At 45.5% G+C, this 17,680-nt stretch overlaps 1 protein-coding gene across 1 annotated transcript; it reads right to left on the bottom strand.

Annotated features, from left to right (window-relative positions):
- Positions 1-5,422: 5,422 nt before the first annotated feature.
- Positions 5,423-13,458, bottom strand: NANP (N-acetylneuraminic acid phosphatase). Its single transcript, XM_068987612.1, has 2 exons — positions 13,369-13,458; positions 5,423-6,690 (listed from the first exon to the last, which is right to left on the bottom strand). Exons 1-2 carry the CDS (start codon positions 13,456-13,458, stop codon positions 6,034-6,036), a joined length of 747 nt encoding a protein of 248 aa, XP_068843713.1. The 3' UTR covers positions 5,423-6,033.
- Positions 13,459-17,680: the final 4,222 nt, after the last annotated feature.

Genomic DNA, 17,680 nt, shown 5'->3' with positions numbered 1-17,680 from the left:
AGCCAGCCTGGCTTCATCTCCACTGGGAGGCTCCAGGAATCTCAGGCCTTGAGGGGACAGGCAGGCTGCTGGGGTCCTGTTCTTGACCAAAGATGGCAGTGTAGACTCATCTGGTAGGCTAGACCTTCTGCTCCTGAGCACTAGTCTCCACGCACTGGCAGGGAGAAAGTTTCGCATCTTAGCGGAAGTTAAAAAACAATAGGTGACAGGAAAGTTTCATTTTGATTACACTCCAGAGTCATCCGTGCTCAGCGTGCTGGTTACATGCATGTTTCCTCAAATTCTTTTATGTCTGACTACCTGGTGCTTCAAACGTGGTCCGTGTTTCCTTTGATCTGCATACTGTCCAGCACTTGCCTGGGGAGGTATCTGCCGGGCTGGGCGGGGGACTGGCTGGGGCCAGGCTCTCACACCATGCCATCCGCACTGTCTCACCCACTGCGGCGTGTGCCCAGGGTGCTGACTGTTCTGCTGTGGCTCCACGTTTATCATTCCTACAGGGAGGAGTCAGCCGACTGATCCACAAAATTCGCGCATTCCAAGGAGTTAAAGGTAACAAACGGTGCTATTTTCAGAGAAGCACTGTAAATCTTATTTCAACGACATCTGCTGGACACTCAGTGAAGAACCCTATGTGTGATTTTCAAAGCGTATTTTGTCAATCATTATTTTACTTTATTATGTTTTCAAGCACACATTTCAAGCTTGGGAGATGTACAAAAAGATTATCTCTAATTATTAGGAACTCAGTATTATACGGGTGATATTAAACCAACAAATAAACCATCACAAAATTTAACTTTGAAATTATTAAAAGCTTGGGTTGAGGATCTTATCCATTGATCAGCCTGATGCCCAGGAAAAAAAAATCATGACATCTTGCAGGAAATCTATGAAAATAACTATATTGTCAATGTCATATATGTGAAGAGTGGTTTAAAATAGATAGTTTTGACCTACCAAGGTCATGTGACTTTTCTGTACCTTTCTTTTTGGCCACACCTTGCAGCCTGTAGAATCTTAGTGCCCTGACTAGGGATTGAACCTGGGCCCCGGCAGTGAGAGCACCGAGTTCCAACCACTGGCCCACCAGGGAATCCCTGTTAACTGTTAAACTTCATCATAAAAGTATAAATTGAATGGATTATATTCAGAAGGGTTTTATTATGAAGAAATCTGAGTTTAAGTCTTAGAAGTGATCATAGGAACATAGTTGCCTATCAAAATAAATATCTTATGTATAAGCAATGTTGAAATTTCAGGAACACAGGATCATAACGAGCCCTCCCATCACAATCAAAGTCAAAGAAGAAATGTATACAAGAATACAGAGAATGAGGAAGTTGGGGAAGAGATCTTAAGAAATAAGCTGCATATATAATGTTTTTTAAGTTTCAGGCACGCTGTAAACCTCCAGCTCAAATGAGTGGCTTTTCTCACTGTGGGTAGTGACTGGGGCGCAGGACTAGTTTTGTGAACATAGACTGGGTAGGCTTCCACAATAAAGGCGAAAGAATGGAGTATGCATCTAATACTGCTTCTATGCCAAGCCCAATGGAAACGATCATAAGGGAATTTAAACACACACACACACACACACACACACACACACACACACACGAACCGGGAAAACAGGCGCTGACGGCAAAACTATGGAAGCCAAAAAGCATGGGGACAAGTGGCAAAGGGTTTAGTAGATGCAAGAAAGCAGAGACTAGAGCAGCAATGGGAAACGCTCAGAAGCCACGAGCTGCACAGCTACCCCTTCAAACATTCAGGCACGGAAACCGCCAGATACCTCAGTCCTCAAGAAGAGAGCGAGCTGAGCTAAGCGTGATGGGGAAAAGGTGCCCCAAATATCCACGGAGGGAACTCCCTGGGAGTCCAGTGGTTAGGCCTTGGCATGCTCGCCGCAGGGTTCGATCCCTGGGTCGGGGAACTAAGACCCCATAAGCCACGCAGCACCGCCCCACCCCCCTCAAAAAAAAAAAAAGTGGTAAAGAAAACATGCAGATACCAATAGATCCCTGGATCCTTGCCCCTCCAACCTGGTCCTCACTCAACAGAAGTCATGATGCGTCTCTGGAATAAAAACAGAGGGGCACCACACACAACTGGGCTCAGGAACAACCAGAGATTAAGTGACCACACGCGTGTCACACCTCCCCACTCAGCTCCCAGGGGCTGACATCAGACCTCTACTCTCAGTCAGGAGTCAGAGACTCTTCTCTAGGAAACCAGACCAAGAGGAAAAACCTTCGAACATTGACCCCAGGGGTTCTTCAAGTAACTGCCTACCAAGCACCCTACGGAAAAGGAACCTCTGGGTATGTAAGCCCCATCCATCCCTGCAGAGCTTCCAGTCGAGCATTTTCATCCCTCCTCTCTTACTTGTGATACGTGAGGTTCACTGGGCATTTGAGAAAAGCCTCTCACGTGCACAAACAGACCCAGATAAACAGAAGACAGCATCATGGAAGATATAGTGGATTCTTGGATTCTTCAAAAACGTAAAAAAAAAAAAAAAAATTTCCACTCAAACCAAAAATAAATGCTATTAAGAACATTTTCTTAAAACTGAAAAAACTTGGAAATTAAAATACGTAATGGCAGCCAGGAAAAAAAATCAGTAAGATTGAAAGGTAAAGCTGAAGAAATCTTTCAAAAAGTAGAACAAAGTAAGAGATGGAAAACTGGGAGAAAAAAGAAAACAAAGTGCCATGTCAGGAGAGGAGGTCCAATTCCTGAAGAGTGGGAGGTCCAGAGTGGGAAACACAGGAGCAGAGCGCTTATCAATTAAGTAAGGACATTTTTCTAGGACTGAAGAACGTAAGGTTTTGTTTGAAAAGGTTCAAGAGTGCCCAGGACAGAGGATGCAAACACAGCAAGGGAAATCACGGACCACTGAGGGGGGAGATACAAAGTTCTACGAGCTCGAAGAGAAAAAGAACAGGGTCACAAAGTGGCCGCTAGGCCACAGAGCAGTGCCTTTGAAATTCTGAGTGACCTCTGGCCACATGCTGTTAAACTATCAACGCTGGGAGAATAAACGCATGTTCAGACACTTGAGATTTGATCTCATCTTTACAGGGAAACTCCTCAAGGATGCCTGCCACCAAAGGGGGGACAAATCAAGAAAGGGATGACACAGGGCACAGGACATCTAACGTAAGAGGTGAAGCGAATCACTGAGATGGGGTATGCCCCAAAAGAGGGCAAGCAGATGGAGCAGAGGAAGGGCTTCACAGCTGTCCCGACCTCGAAGTGGACAACATGCAAGTCAGCAGAACCATCGCCTTTATCAACAGTGGATGGCTGAGCTCAAAGCTCCTAACAGGAACAACTTACAGAAGCTTCAAGACTTTTAAAATCAGTATCTTAGCAAGATCATTGCTTTCTAAAATCAAAAAAGCAGAAATAAAAAGCTGACTGAATCAGAGGAATTCTATACACTCATACCTACCTATATACACAGATACACAGCAAAGTGCTGACAGAAGAGGCCTTTTTAGGGTAGGCGGGTTGCTGGAAAAGAGATGAGATGGACGTTTTGCTATTCACGCATTCATTCTTTGACTTGTGTACCACAAACAGGACTTGTTCCAAAATGAAAAAAATACATTCCCCCATTTTAAAAAGGATGGAATGAAAAAATCCTGAGCGTCATGCATAGCAAGGAAGCAGCTTTGTTTGTTAAACAGGTAAAACTATGTCTAATGTACACACATTGAGTCAATGTTCACCATACATGTGTTTAACGGATTGTGACAGAAAACGTTTCCTATTGTGGGCTGCAAAGAAATCTGACAGTGCTAAGTCGAGCACCTCTGCAGCCGAAAAACTGTCTTTCCTATAATATCACGCTCACTGGGTCCTGGGCACTACAGTATCTCGGATATCCGTGCGCCAGTGGGCGGATGCGTGAATGGAACCAGAAAACAGCCAGCCTTGTGTCAGCGTTCCACGGGCACGGCCCGCTCATAGCTACGAGGCATTCCTCCGTAACGACAGTGTTTGGGCGAGCCTCTGGACAACCGAGAATCTGTGGCTTTCTAGGCATGTGGGGAACTATGAAAAACAATAAAGAATTATTTTAAAACAAACCCCAAAAGAACATTATTAATAAAATAACAGGTCTATTCTAAGATTTCTTAATATCTTCTGTAACATTCCATTCAGAATGCAGAAAGCCAAAGTTCTTCCCTAAGGATGGGTGCAAATGGAAAGTAATACATTACAAGAAACGCAATTATGTCATTCCCCACCAGATCACTTTTGTTGAAGAACTGCTCACTTAGCAACTGAGGTGCCCACCTGTTGAGATCTGCAAGAGATCCCAGGAACTGGGAGCAATGAGCCCTCTCAGGCAGCATAATGAACTCAAGTGCCTGGACTGTCTCATGGGCAAAGTGAAAGGACAAACCCTCAGCATCACACTCGCCCCCCTGAGAAATCACACACAAAACCACTTTCCTATCAACAGCCTTCAACTTAACAATTTAAAACATCTACACTGCAACTGAGGTCACATGGGCACCACACCTAGAAGAGTTTTACACAAACATTCACAGGCGTTCAGTTTCAGAGCAACAACAATGCTCTTCACAGTCAAGGGCACAATCACATTTTTAAAAATTAAGAGTGGGATGCATAACAGGCACTTGCACAATGGCAGAGAACCCTGTTCTTGGTAGAGTACCTGAAGGAGCCATTCTATATATATCCAAACAATTGAACATTTTACATTAGTAGTTTCCTATACAAAAGTTAAAAAAAAAAAGTACCCCACCAAAAAACAACCCAGATCAGTATTTCTTTTTTCCTTAATTAACCTTTTTATTCCAGGTACGGTTGGTGAAATCATGAGACTTTCTAGCCTCCTGGTCTTGAGAAGTTTTTCAAGTTGCAGGATGCCTCACTTTGGACTTTTAACCAGTAAGTTCAAAGCAAACCCTGAAATGGCTATAGAAATTTGTGACACAATGACAGTTTCCAAAATTTGAAAAACAGGAGATTTAAGGCAGATGATAACACCAAAAACAGTCAAGTATTAAAATGGCACCCTGGAAATGGTTAAGAGTACAATCTAACCTTCCATCAGTTTTCACCATATGGGAAACTATCCTGTCTGGAGACACCAGATGAGGCACAGCATGATTAGGACGCACCAAGGCGACCCCCTCTGATGTGTTCACAGAAGACCAACCTGGGGCCACGTGGCCTGCACTCCCGCACAGACAGACTGACCGGCCCCTCAACCCTGCCGCGTTCCTGGGAAAAGACAGTACAAGTACTTCCCTAAGAGGCAAAGACTAACAGGAACCTATACACTCACTCGAGAAAGATGGGAAAATGTTACGGAAAAGGAGCACTGTGTTTTGAGTTTAACAGCTTTTTTACTGGAAGAATTTATTGGTCACATACACACCATAGGAAAACTATCCCCTCCCCCCACAAAAAGGTAAGGCAGAAAAATTAGATTCATAAGAGAAGTATACATTCAAAGTAGGCAAAAATATGGTGCATGTTTTTAAAACAGAAAAATATGAAAATAATTTCACTATGAAATGCTTTGATTAGCATGTAACTTGGTACTTACTTCATATCAACCAGATCCAACTGCTCTAATAGATCTCTATTATATATGTTTCAGAATAGCTTTTTTTTTTAAATCTATTTTTAAGCCAAAGCATAAAATCTGTACTTGTGCTTCCATGAACAAATCATCTTCCTTGGTATCTTCAGAGATCCAAGATGCTAACAGATTAATAAAATAAATTTTTTTTTTAATCTCAAGCCACAGATTAACAAATATACTTCTTCAAAGTTTCCTGGATGACACTGCTAAAAGTAACTTGTATTAATGTACTCTGGATTTTCAGATATAAATACCAGTCAATGGTTGGTTGGCCATTACATGACAGCTGTAATTATCCTTAGAACTGGGTCACAGCATAGAGAATGCCTTATCTTTTCTTAGCTGGAACCCTGTAATTTGACCCTAAAATTCATGAGTATACCGCTTTCTGTGCTTTAAGTGGACACACTGACTTTGCAGTCTATGCTGTGTAAGAGGGCAGGTAACTCTAGCACAGAAGAGACGATATAATGTGGTGTGGGGGATGACTTCAGGGGCACCATCCCATTTTTATTTATCCAGACTGTTGCCTTCAGCCCTGCATTGAGGCCTCCTTGTATATCGGTTTCCAGCGTGTCACCAACCATCACACAGTCCCCAGGCTGTACCCCGAGGAGGTCACAAGAGTAATAAAATATGGAAGGGGCCGGTTTCTCCTCCTTCTGCTCTCCACCCACAACAATAGCGTCAAAATAGGACTGACAGGCACAAGCCTCAATCTTCTCCCGCTGGGTCTGCCGTTCTCCATTTGTCAGTAAGAGAAGGCGGACCTCCTTCCGAAGTTCAGTGAGCATGGCTTTGACCTCTTCGGCCAGCGTCATGTGCTGTAAACGTGTAGATTTCCACAGGAAATAACATTCTTCAGCTAATTTCCTATTGGCTGCACCGCCTTTGGTTTCCTGGATTGCTTCTTCCCAGTGTGAAGTCCTGAGGTCAGTAATGCACGTATTAGAAGGATGAAAGCATTCCTTGCTGAGTTTAACTTGAACTTTGTTGCAGATGATTTCAGCCTCTTCTTTGTAATGGTATTTTGATTGTAAGAGCTTTATCACCTAAATAAAGGAAAATAACTCCATCAACACACTTCATGTCTTCAATACCCAAGTCCTCAGAAGCTGTGAGCCTATAAACCAAGAGCAAAGACAGACTCTAACTCCACTCCTAACTTGGGATTCTCTACTGCCACATCATTTCTGGTGGGAAAAGAGCACCATGGGACTTCCCTGGTGGTCCAGCGGTTAAGAATCTGCCTGTCAACGCAGGGGACATGGGTTTAATCCCTGGTCCAGAAACTAAGATCCTACATGCCGTGGGGCAACAAGGCCCATGTACACCACAGCTCTGGAAGCCCGTGCGCTCTAGAGCCCGTGCTCCGCAATGAGAAGCCCATGTACCACACCTAGAGAGTAGCCCCCACTCTCCACACCTAGAGAAAGCCCGCTCACAGCAACGAAGACCCACACAGCCAAAAGTGAGCTATCAAAAGTTCAAGACACAAACAAACAAACAAACAAAACACCACAGTGAAGATTTCTCAACATTTCCAGACAATTCATTCACATTCTCACACAAACACACACACACACACACACACACACACACACACACACACTCCCTCCCCACCCCCGACTTCTTCTAAGGAGATTCTTTACATACAGCTACAAAAATCCCTCATTTGTCAGCTTAAGTCTGTCACCTTTTATTCTGCTCATGAAGACATGAAAATAAAACTGAGCTTATATTTAGTAAAATATATAAAATTTCTAACAACCAATATTTAGACTTTTCCCAGATATAAGGCTACTTCACCTAACCTCTCTTCATCTATCTCTATTTTATCTTTTGAAGGCCTAGTTTAACTAACCACCATATAATAGGGGACCCAATTCTGTACTTTTAAAAACGTGTGTGTGTAGTTCCCATGGAATTAAGCATGTTCTGTGATTTCAGCAGTCTAATGACAGTGGTTCTTCCGAGCTTACTTTTCCAGATAAAAAACTTCAAGTAGTTCTGAGTCTCCCTCTTTGTCACACTGGTTCTGAATCCTTTAACACAATCCCTCTTAGGATCCCACAGCTCTTTACTTTGGCTTTTCATCATACGAGGTTCTTACCATGTGGCCTGTTTGCTAACATTTTCTGACTCTGATGTGGCAAGCATTATGCTCAAAGCTCACATATGCTATTTCTAATCTCTTCTACAACTCCCCGAGGGAGCTTCCTTCTTTCCTTCTTTTTTTTGGGGGGTGGGGGGGAGAGCTTCCTTCTTGAGATGAGAGAAAGAAAGTTTAGAACCGATAAAGAACTTGCCCCAGCTGAGACTGAAGCCCGTACTTGCCTACCTCCACAGGCCACATGTGTACCTTCGTACTATGTATTCAGCGCTGGAGACTGGGCCCCTTGTTCTCACATTATCCGATGAGGACAATAATCATCACAAACGCTGGGTTGAGTGCCCTGAGTGTCACATGAAAAACGAACTAAATGGTAAGAGGCGACCCCAGGGCTGTTGGGTAAAGAGGGCAGAGGAAGAAACATTTAAACCAAGGCATTCCCAAGCCCAAAGGTGGGGACAGGAGGAGGAGAAGAGCATTCTAGAAAGAAGGAACAGCACAAAGACCCAGTACGTGGGCTTTTGTGAGCCGGGCAAGCTGGAAGCTGAGTTCAGCCGCGGTGGAGACCGCGTGACGGAGGGTGCCAGGTGAGGCTGGAGCGGTGCTGCCAAACGCCCAGGCACACCTCACTGCCACTGGCGCCACTGGCCTCCTCCGCAAGGACCTGGGCTTCTTGGCCCAAGAGCCGCATGCCTCCACACAGGCACACGGGCTGGAGCCAGAGGACAGCCCGAGGAGTAGGTCTCAACCAGTAAAAAGCAGACACTGGTGGGTAGATATCACAGCTTCCTTGGCCCTTCGGAGGGAGAGTGGCATATGTCTGCACGTGTCTCCTAGAGTCCCAAGCCGTGCGCACTGTCACCTGCTCCTCGGAAGGGTCTGTGTTAGATTCTTCCCCTTTCCCGTCTGACTCCGCCATCCCCTGCAGTGCTTCCTAAGTGCCAAGTGAACTACTTGCACTTGGGAGTGTAAATAATTCAATTACTTGAAGTCTCTGTACTGGGGACTTCCGGGGAAAGTTGTTCAGCCGCGGCACTTCTAGATCTTTGAGGATGAGCGCAATACACATGGTTGGGGCTAAAATCTTCCTGTTGTTGAAGCAAAGCAGTCAAACAAGTGTTCCCTAAACTCTACAGGGAATAAATGATCTGCTATTCATGCCAGACACTCAGTTCACCTGCTGAAAAGGGGAAAGAGCTGAATAGACCCCTTCTTCCTGTAATAGCTAAGAAAAGCCTTACTAGTCCAGTGAAAACATACCAACCCTAAGAATTTTAGGTAAAGGCAAAAGCACTGAAATGTTTTGCTTTATAAAGTCAAATTTCAATGAACCAATCCACCCAGCAACGCTGCTGCTATACAATAAAAGGACACAGGCCTCGAGGACTCCACAGTACTCCTGATTCAACAGGAACCGGCTCATTGTTCATTGGGTGAGAGCTCCCAATAAAGATTCAGTTTCCTGTAAACTGTAATTGGCAATTCGTTAAATACATTTCTGGAATATGAAAAAGCCAATTAGCTCACCTTAAAGGGAGATTCTTGCAGAGGCATGGCATATGCATCCCAAGTTTCAAAGCTGCTTCCCATTACATTCCCTGGTTTAACTTTGCCACAATGACTAATTACATATTCATCTGGAATAACCAGTAGTATTTAAACAGTATTAACATCTTTGGGGGAAAAAGTTTATCAGTCATTTACATATTATTATTAAACAGAAATAACATCTAAAGTGAATTAGTCCACATTATTGGTGCAAACTCACCAAACATCTGCACTGAGAAAAGGGAAGGTTTAATTGAACTCGACGGAGATGGAGAAAAAAGATCTCTGATTTGGAGGCATGACGACATCTTGTGTAAGGGCCTACAATCTCGTGTAAGGGCATCTTGGGCAGGCCTGAGGAGGGTTCTGCGGAGAATGAGGCCACTAGACACCTACAGGCCCGATGAAGGGAGAGACAGGAGAGCAACATAAACTCAAACTCCATCTCCTTCCAGACTCTATTTAGGGTTAACACATATAGAAAGGAAACACTGCCCTACCTCCTGCCTTCCAGACCCAGAATTAAAGTTACCACCGTCAGAACTAATGTGTGCGTTAAGTTGCTTCAGTTGTGCCTGACTCCTTGCAACCCTACAGCCTGCCAGGCTCCTCTGTCCATGGGATTCTCTAGGCAAGAATACTGGAGTGGGTTGCCATTTCTCACTCCAGGGAGTACTCATGTTTAGATATGATTTAAAAAGACTTTTTTTGAGGCCTAGTGTGGGAGCCATATAACACATACGATTATGATATGAAGTGGCTGAATTCTATATAAAACTTACAAATACATATTCACAAAACATGATGGCTGCATACAGACTAACCAAGTCAACCAGTTTTCCTGTTATTTTTAGTTCAAGACTTTGTTCAAATATCATGTACTCCATGTGGGCCTAACCTCACCAACCTATTTTGAAACGGCAATTCTTTCTCCCCTCCACCTAACACATTTGTAAATAAAAGCACATTTATTATGTTCACTGTCATCCCCATTGGAAAGTAAACTCAAAAATGCAGGAATACTTTTTGCTTTGTTCTCTGAGAAACCTCAGTTTTCTGGAGGCTTCCGCTCGAGTTGTTGCTTAGCCGCTAAGTTGAATCTGACTCTTTTGCAACCCCATGGACTGCAAGGCTCTTCAGGTTCCTCTGTCCATGGATTTCTGCTTGAGTGGTGACACTGAAATAGACGCCTGAAGTGGGTGGAAAAAAAGTAGCTTTCCCGGATGACTAAAAAAAAAACAGTAATAAAGCTGATAGCCAATATTCTGTAATAACTGTAAATGGAAAGTAACCTTTAAAACCTGTATAAAAAATTTTAAAAAGAGCTTGGAAAAAGAAAAAATATTAGAGCTGATATTTAGTCAGTATGGGCTTCGCTGGCGGCTCAGACAGTAAAGAACTCACCCGTAATGCAGGAGACCAAGGTTCCATTCCTGAGTCATCCCCTGGAGAAGGGAATGGCAACTCACTTTGGTATTCTTGCCTGGAGAATCCCATGGACAGAGGAGCCTAGTGGGCTACAGTTTATGGGTCGCAAAGAGTCAGACAGAACTGAGTGACTAACACACAAACACATAGTCAGTACATGATTCCTTCTCCTCAAGCCCAAGGCAATGGCTGGACTTTTCCCCCTTCCTCCTTTCATAAGTCATTCAGAGTGACTCAGAAAGCTGGTATGTTACTTTTAACTAGGCCAACATCTGTGGCTGTTGTATTCTTATGGGATAAAGCGATCCTGGATCCTTGTATAGTTAATCCTTGTACAGTTAATAGCATTTCACAGGATGTTTACAAAGGAAAGAGAAAGAGAAACAAGTCTGGAAAAATGAACTTTTATATATCCATTCAACATTCATTCAACATTTACCATGTGTCAAACAAGATAAATATGACAGTTTGTCTCCTCTTTAGAAGCTCACTACTGGGACTTCCCTGGCAGTCCAATGGTTAAGAAAGTGAGTTTCCAATGCAAGGGGCAAGTGTCCAATTCCTGGTCAGGGAACTAAGATCTTACAAGCCTCACAGTGAGCTGCCCTGCTCCCCCCTAAAAAAGGAAATTCACTATTTAGTTGTGGGCATCTGAGCTGCAAAAATTAACTCTAGTATCCTTTGACAAGAACATTAAAAGACATATGAAAATACAGAGCTGGTATAAGGGAGGGTGTAAAGACCAAGGAGAAATACAATCTGACTTTTGTTTTTAAAATTTCTCTGTGGTAGGAATGTGGAGGATGAAGCGGACACAGTAAGCCTGGAATCAAGATCACAGCAACAGTCTAGACAAGCAACAAGTCCAGCTTTAACTAAGACAAGGGCATCGGGGATATGCAGGAGGGCACAGACTTAGAGACGGAGTGGACAGCAGTACAATTCTGGAACACTGGCCTCTATGTACTTCTCAAACATTACATTAAACCTAGCAGATGGGGTTTCTGAGAACTAATACCACTACTCAAAATATCACTACTGAGAGATCTGAGGGTTAGAGGGATTAAATAACTTGTTTGGGTGCTTTCAGCTAGGTATGGAGGAAAACTGTGATTCAAACTCAACTGTCTCATTTTATGTATTTATTTATATTTATTTTTTGGACAAGCCATATGGATTGTGGGATCCTAGATCCCCGCCCAGGGATTGGGCCCCTACCCTTGGCTGAAAGCACAGAGTCCTAACCACTAGGTTGCCAGGGAATTCCCTCAACTGCCTGATTTTTAAAGCCTACACTCTTGGCCTATAGCAAGAATTGGACTAAAACATTGATTTAATTACAACACATTGGACTTGGCCTGCCGAGAACACACAGGTAAGTATGTACAGTCTGCAGGGAGATACCGGAGGCAATATATGAGGGGTTGGTGCTCCTGAGGTCACGATCAAAGGTGTGAAGATGGAAAGGTCAGTCAATACTGTGTAATGCCTCAGTAAAGTTATTAAAATAGACTTAAAATGTCCAAGATTCTATCAATTTAGGAGGTGCCTAATGATTGCTTTTTTTTTACTTAAAAAAATGGACATATCTTTGCTTTCTTTTTTGCAAAAACTGTATAAAAAATTGTTAACATTTTTCCAATGTATATTTTGGAGAATCACTCTGCTAAACTATTATACACATTAACTCAATTAATTCCCAAAAGTAGTCTTTTGAAGTTGGCCCTAGTGTTGTACTATAACACAGATGAGAAACTCAGGCTCTGCATTGAATTATCTGCCCCAGATCTCAGAGCAAACTGTGGAGCCAATATGATTAAAGACTGATTACACTCTTATGGAGAATAAGAGAATGTTAAATAAAGACATCTTTATTAAAAAATAATAATAATAGACAAGAGTATTGGACAGATCCGAAAACGCACCAGGAGTGCAATGCACCAAGAAAGAGGACGAAGAGGCTGAAGATCCAGGGAGACACAACTTAACTAACAAAGCATGAAGTGGGCGGGGCACGAAGGGTTGGAAGGATCAGGTTCCGAAAGTGGGCTTTTCAGATATGGTAATCCTTCGTTTCTTTCCCTTAAAGCTGAATGCAGACAAACGCAAGCAAGGGTGGCTTCGGGTCTTGAAAGGAACGGGAAAAGGCTGAAAGAGCATCAGTCGGTACGGGAAGCGGAGGGTGCCCCTTCTGAGCAAGACCTCGTGAAAGTAAACGTGCTGAGGGTCACACTCACCGCCGGGACACCTGAGTGAAGCGCTCAGGCTCCAAGGTCCAGCGCACACAGCGCCGGGGGCCCACACTCCCGCGGCCAGGCCGGGAGCGCTGGGTGCGCGCGCGTCCCGGCAGCTCCAAACCCGCCCCGACAGGAAGCCAGGCGCCCCGCGCGCGGCAGCCGCTCGGCGCGGCGGCAACCCTGCCCTCGTGGCAGTTCAGCGACACCCTTCCGGGAGCCCGCGCGCCGCGAGCGCCGTCCGCTCGCAGACGCCCTCGCCCTCCGCGCGGGGCAGCCGGCACACGCGGCCTCCGGGGTGAGGGGCCCCGACGCGCAAGGGGCAGACCGGGGCAGTGCCAGGGGCCCGACGGGCGAGCGCGCGGGGCGCGGAGCTCGCCGAAGGGAAGCAGGAGACAGGACGTTACCTCCAACATGCCCTTCCGACTCGCGCCGGCCGTGTCGATGAGCGTGTTGTCCAGGTCGAAAAAGACCGCCCGCACTCGGCTCAGCCCCATACCGCCGCCGCCGCCAGCGCGACGCGCAAAGTAGCCGCCGCCTCCGCCACTGCCGCTGCCACCGCGCGCGCCTGCGCGAACCTGGCCCGCGGACGGGAAGGCGAGGGCGGAGCCGGGAGGCAGCCCGACCCTTCCGCACCGGCGCTCAGCTCCCGCGAGAGGTCTGCAGACCTGAACCCTCCGGAACGCTGAGGTCCCGCGAGACCCCGGCATCGCGCTCTCTGAGGTGCGTGAACTCTTCACCCGTCTTCGGCTCTTCTGAGTGGAGCGTGTGCGAGGTGGTCGGGGGCGCCGATGCCTCCTTTGTGCCTGTTTCTGCTTAACTCGGAGAACTATCAGAAACCTCAGAGATGCAGATGACACCACCCTTATGGCAGAAAGCTAAGAGGAACTGAAGAGCCTCTTGATGAAAGTGAAAGAGGAGAGTGAAAAAGTTGGATTAAAACTCAACATTCAGAAAAGTAAGATCATGGCATCCGGTTCCATCACCGCTTGGCAAATTGATGGGGAAGCAATGGAAACAGTGAGAGACTTTATTTTCTTGGGCTCCAGAATCACTGCAGATGGTGACTGCAGCCATGAAATTAAAAGACGCTTACTTCTTGGAAGAAAAGTTATGACCAACCTGCTGCTAAGTCGCTTCAGTCGTGTCCGACTCTATGCGAACCCGTAGACGGCAGCCCACCAGGCTCTGCAGTTCCTGGGATTCTCCAGGCAAGAGCGCTGGAGTGGGTTGCCATTTTCTTCTCCAATGCATGGAAGTGAAAGTGAAGTCGCTCGGGCTCCTCTGTCCTTGGGATTTTCCAGGCGAGAGTACTGGAGTGGGTTGCCATTGCCTTCTCCATGACCAACCTAGACGGCGTATTAAAAAGCAGAGACATTGCTTTCCCAACAAAGGTCCATCTAGTCAAGGCTATGGTTTTTCCAGTAGTCATGTATGGATGTGAGACAATTGTAAACAATTGTAGATCTGATTGGAAAGGGTGATACTTATCTGATATCTAAGGAGACATATATTTTGTAGGGGAAAACCAAAATTTTTTCCCCTCTCTGGGTGAAGAGCCCTAAAGTACAAATATGCACATAGTTGAAGAGCAAGAACTACTGCTTGGATGAATGGAGGAGCATTTGACTTTTTTCTAGCTCACTTGATGAGAATGAGGATTTGGAAGTATTGATACCATAGAAACAGGACTCCCTAGGATGAGAACATGATTGAGGCCATAATCTAATGCACTGTGATATGTGATCTCTTATTCCAGTATGAAACAGGGATTGTAAAAAGGGAGGCAAAAATTTGTCTTTTGGAGACAATGGAAATTAATCAGTGTGCAAAATGCAGTGTGCCACGTGGTTAAACAAAATAATGGGAGTGTGATCCTAGGCAAATTAGTTAGGTAATAAATCTACAGATCTCTAAATAGCATTATGGCTAAATAAAGCAATTAAAAAGAATAAGATAAAACCTGTATACAGTCACATGTTATGATCCTTTGATGTATTTGGTGAAAAATATAATCTGCATACAGAGATTTTTTTTCCTTTTTTTTTTTTCTTTTTCGCACAGTCCTGTCTTGACTCTTGGCCACCACATGGACTATACAGTACAGGGAATTCTGCAGGCCAGAATACTGAAGTGGGTAGCCTTTCCCTTTGCTGGGGGATTTTCCAAACCCAGGGCTCGAACCTGGGTTCGATACATGCACAGATAGTACAATAATATTTATGAAAAAGATACCCTTGCATATATCTGGACCCGCTTGCAAATGCAAAGAAAACGGTTTGTAAGGATAAACTCCCACTTTTTAACACTTCGATTAAGAAGAGGAACATGAAAAAAAAAAAAAGAGGAACGTGATAGAAGGAAGTTTTAGGACTGCGCTTTGGGTTCTTCTATTCCCACTTTTTATTTTATGCATTTACTTCAAATTTTTTACAAAGAGAACGTTGTGTCTGTAAAGAATAACTAAATGAGGTGTACCAGGTTCACCAAACCCTTACCTGAGAACCATGCTTCTGGGTGATACCCTCGAAGTTAAAATCTGCCACTTAGAACACAGGGAAAATCTGTGCCTTTTGTGTGTGGGTGTGTGTGTGAGTGTGTGTGTCTGTGAACAAGCCAGATTCTCCCAGTCACTTCTGAGTCACATAAGCACTCATTTCATTCACCTTTAAGAAGTGCTTCTTGTACTAACTAAATCCTGAGAAGATGGGTGCCAGGGACAAATTTGGGGCTAATTAAAGCATGGCATGTGGTCCCATCACCTTATGGCAAATAAATGGGGAAACAATGGAAACGAGAGACTTTATTTTCTTGGGCTCCAAAATCACTGCAGATGATGACTGCAGCCGTGAAACTAAAAGACACTTGCTCCTTGGAAGAAAAGCTATGACCAACCTAAAAAGCATATTAAAAAGCAGAGACATTACTTTGCCAACAAAGTTCTGTCCAGTCAAAGCTATGGTTTTTCCAGTAGTCATATATGGATGTGAGAGTTGGAGTATAAAGAGAGCTGACCGCTGAAGAACTGATGCTTTTGAACTGTGGTGTTGGAGAAGACTCTTGAGAGTCCCTTGGACTACAAAGAGATCCAACCAGTCCATTCTAAAGGAACTCAGTCCTGAATATTCATTGGGAGGACTGATGCTGAGGCTGAAACTCCAATACTTCGGCCACCTGATGCAAAGAACTGATTTATTGGAAAAGACCCCGATGCTGGGAAAGATTGAAGGTGGGAGGAGAAGGGGACAACAGAGGATTAGATGGTTGGAAGGCATCACTACTTCATGGACATGAGTTTGAGCAAGCTCAGTGAGTTGGTGAAGGACAGGGAGGCCTGGCATGCTGCAGTCCATGGGGTCACAAAGAGTCAGACATGAGTGAGCAACTGACCTAAACTGAACCGAGGCTACCACGTGACTGCCAAGGACTCTCTAGCATTCAGGTGCTAGCAGCCCAGGTTCAAACAGACTTGCTTGGAACTTCTCCAGGAAACTGTTGGGTGGGTGGAGAGTGGTGCTCTGTCCCGCAGCTCTTTTCTGATCCTCTGTGCTGTTTGAGAACCTGGTCTTTATTCCTGGAAATGAGCCTTAATCCCTCAAGTTTGCACTGGAAGTTGAGTGGGAGGCGGGACAAGAGCCTGTGTCCAGTCCCAGGGGCCCAGGTTGGAGTCCGGGCCTGACCTGGAGAGAGAGATCTGTCTCCCTGCAGGGCCTGGCCTAGAGCCTGAGATGCCCTTAGCCTTGAGTCAAGACCAGGAACCGAGCTTGGCTGGGGGGCGGGGCAGAGCACAGAGCCCCCTCCCAAGCTGCAGCTGAGGCTCCACTACCTCCACCGGTATCGCAGTCTGAGAACCAACTGGCCCAGCCGCCCCGCTGCCACACCAACTGCCTGGAGCCACTGCTGTCTTGGGCCTTCAGTTGGGCTGGAAGGTGGGCTCGCACCCCTGGATCTTCCTGCTGCTGTCCGTGGTGTTAATGGCTGTTCTCAGCACTGGCCTGATTTACCTGCCCCATGATGAAGAAGACCTCGAGGAGCAGTACAACCTGGTAGGGAGCCCTGCCAAGGCTGAGCAGTGCTTTGTGCAGGAACATTTCACTGCCAACAACTCTCTCATTTTCATCTCCAGGAAGAGCACTGAGGTGAATTATGCCTCCATCCTAGTGGTCTCCAACACCGAGACACCACTGGAGCCGGAAATTAGAAGAAATTAGCAAGGTGGAAGGCGCGTGGCAGGCTTTGACTGTGACACAGGACAACAGAACCCAGATCCCCTACAGCAAGGTATGCACTAAGAACCAGGGCTCCTGTGTCCCCCCAACCCACTCTTGTTCGCCTGGAAAAGGAACAGGGGCCTCAACCTGAAAACCTTCACCTTCCCCATCTACAGCCTAGCTGGTCAGATCATCAGCCTGGCCAACATCCTGGGAGGATCTTAGGTGAGAGTATGGGGCTGATCCAGGTACTCCTTCAGGCCAAAGCCTTGCGGCTGCAGTACTACCTGAAGACAGGTGAAGGAGAGGAAAATGAACGTAGCAAGGCGTGGATGATCCATTTCCTGATGAAGGTTGGCAGCCTTGAAAACAGTTTGGCCTTGAAGAAGATCTAGGTACCTAGCAGCTGAGGTTAATAGGGAGGCCAGGAGAAGGTGGGAAGGATAAGAAGACTTGTTCCAAGGATCATAGCAGTAGCATTCCCAGATTATCAGATAGAGTCCTTGAC

Source organism: Capricornis sumatraensis, chromosome 15, assembly GCF_032405125.1.
Source record: "Capricornis sumatraensis isolate serow.1 chromosome 15, serow.2, whole genome shotgun sequence".
Classification (NCBI taxonomy): Eukaryota; Metazoa; Chordata; class Mammalia; order Artiodactyla; family Bovidae; genus Capricornis; species Capricornis sumatraensis.
Note: the sequence above shows the minus strand (reverse complement) of the source record. Positions and strands in the feature narration are given on the sequence as shown.

Bases quoted from the DNA above. Each gene is read 5' to 3' on its own strand.
- NANP (XM_068987612.1), bottom strand. From the start codon at position 13,458: ATGGGGCTGAGCCGAGTGCGGGCGGTCTTTTTCGACCTGGACAACACG. The intron at 6,691-13,368 runs GTAACGTCCTGT...TCCTTTATTTAG, and splicing joins GTCGGAAGGGCATGTTGGAG to GTGATAAAGCTCTTACAATC.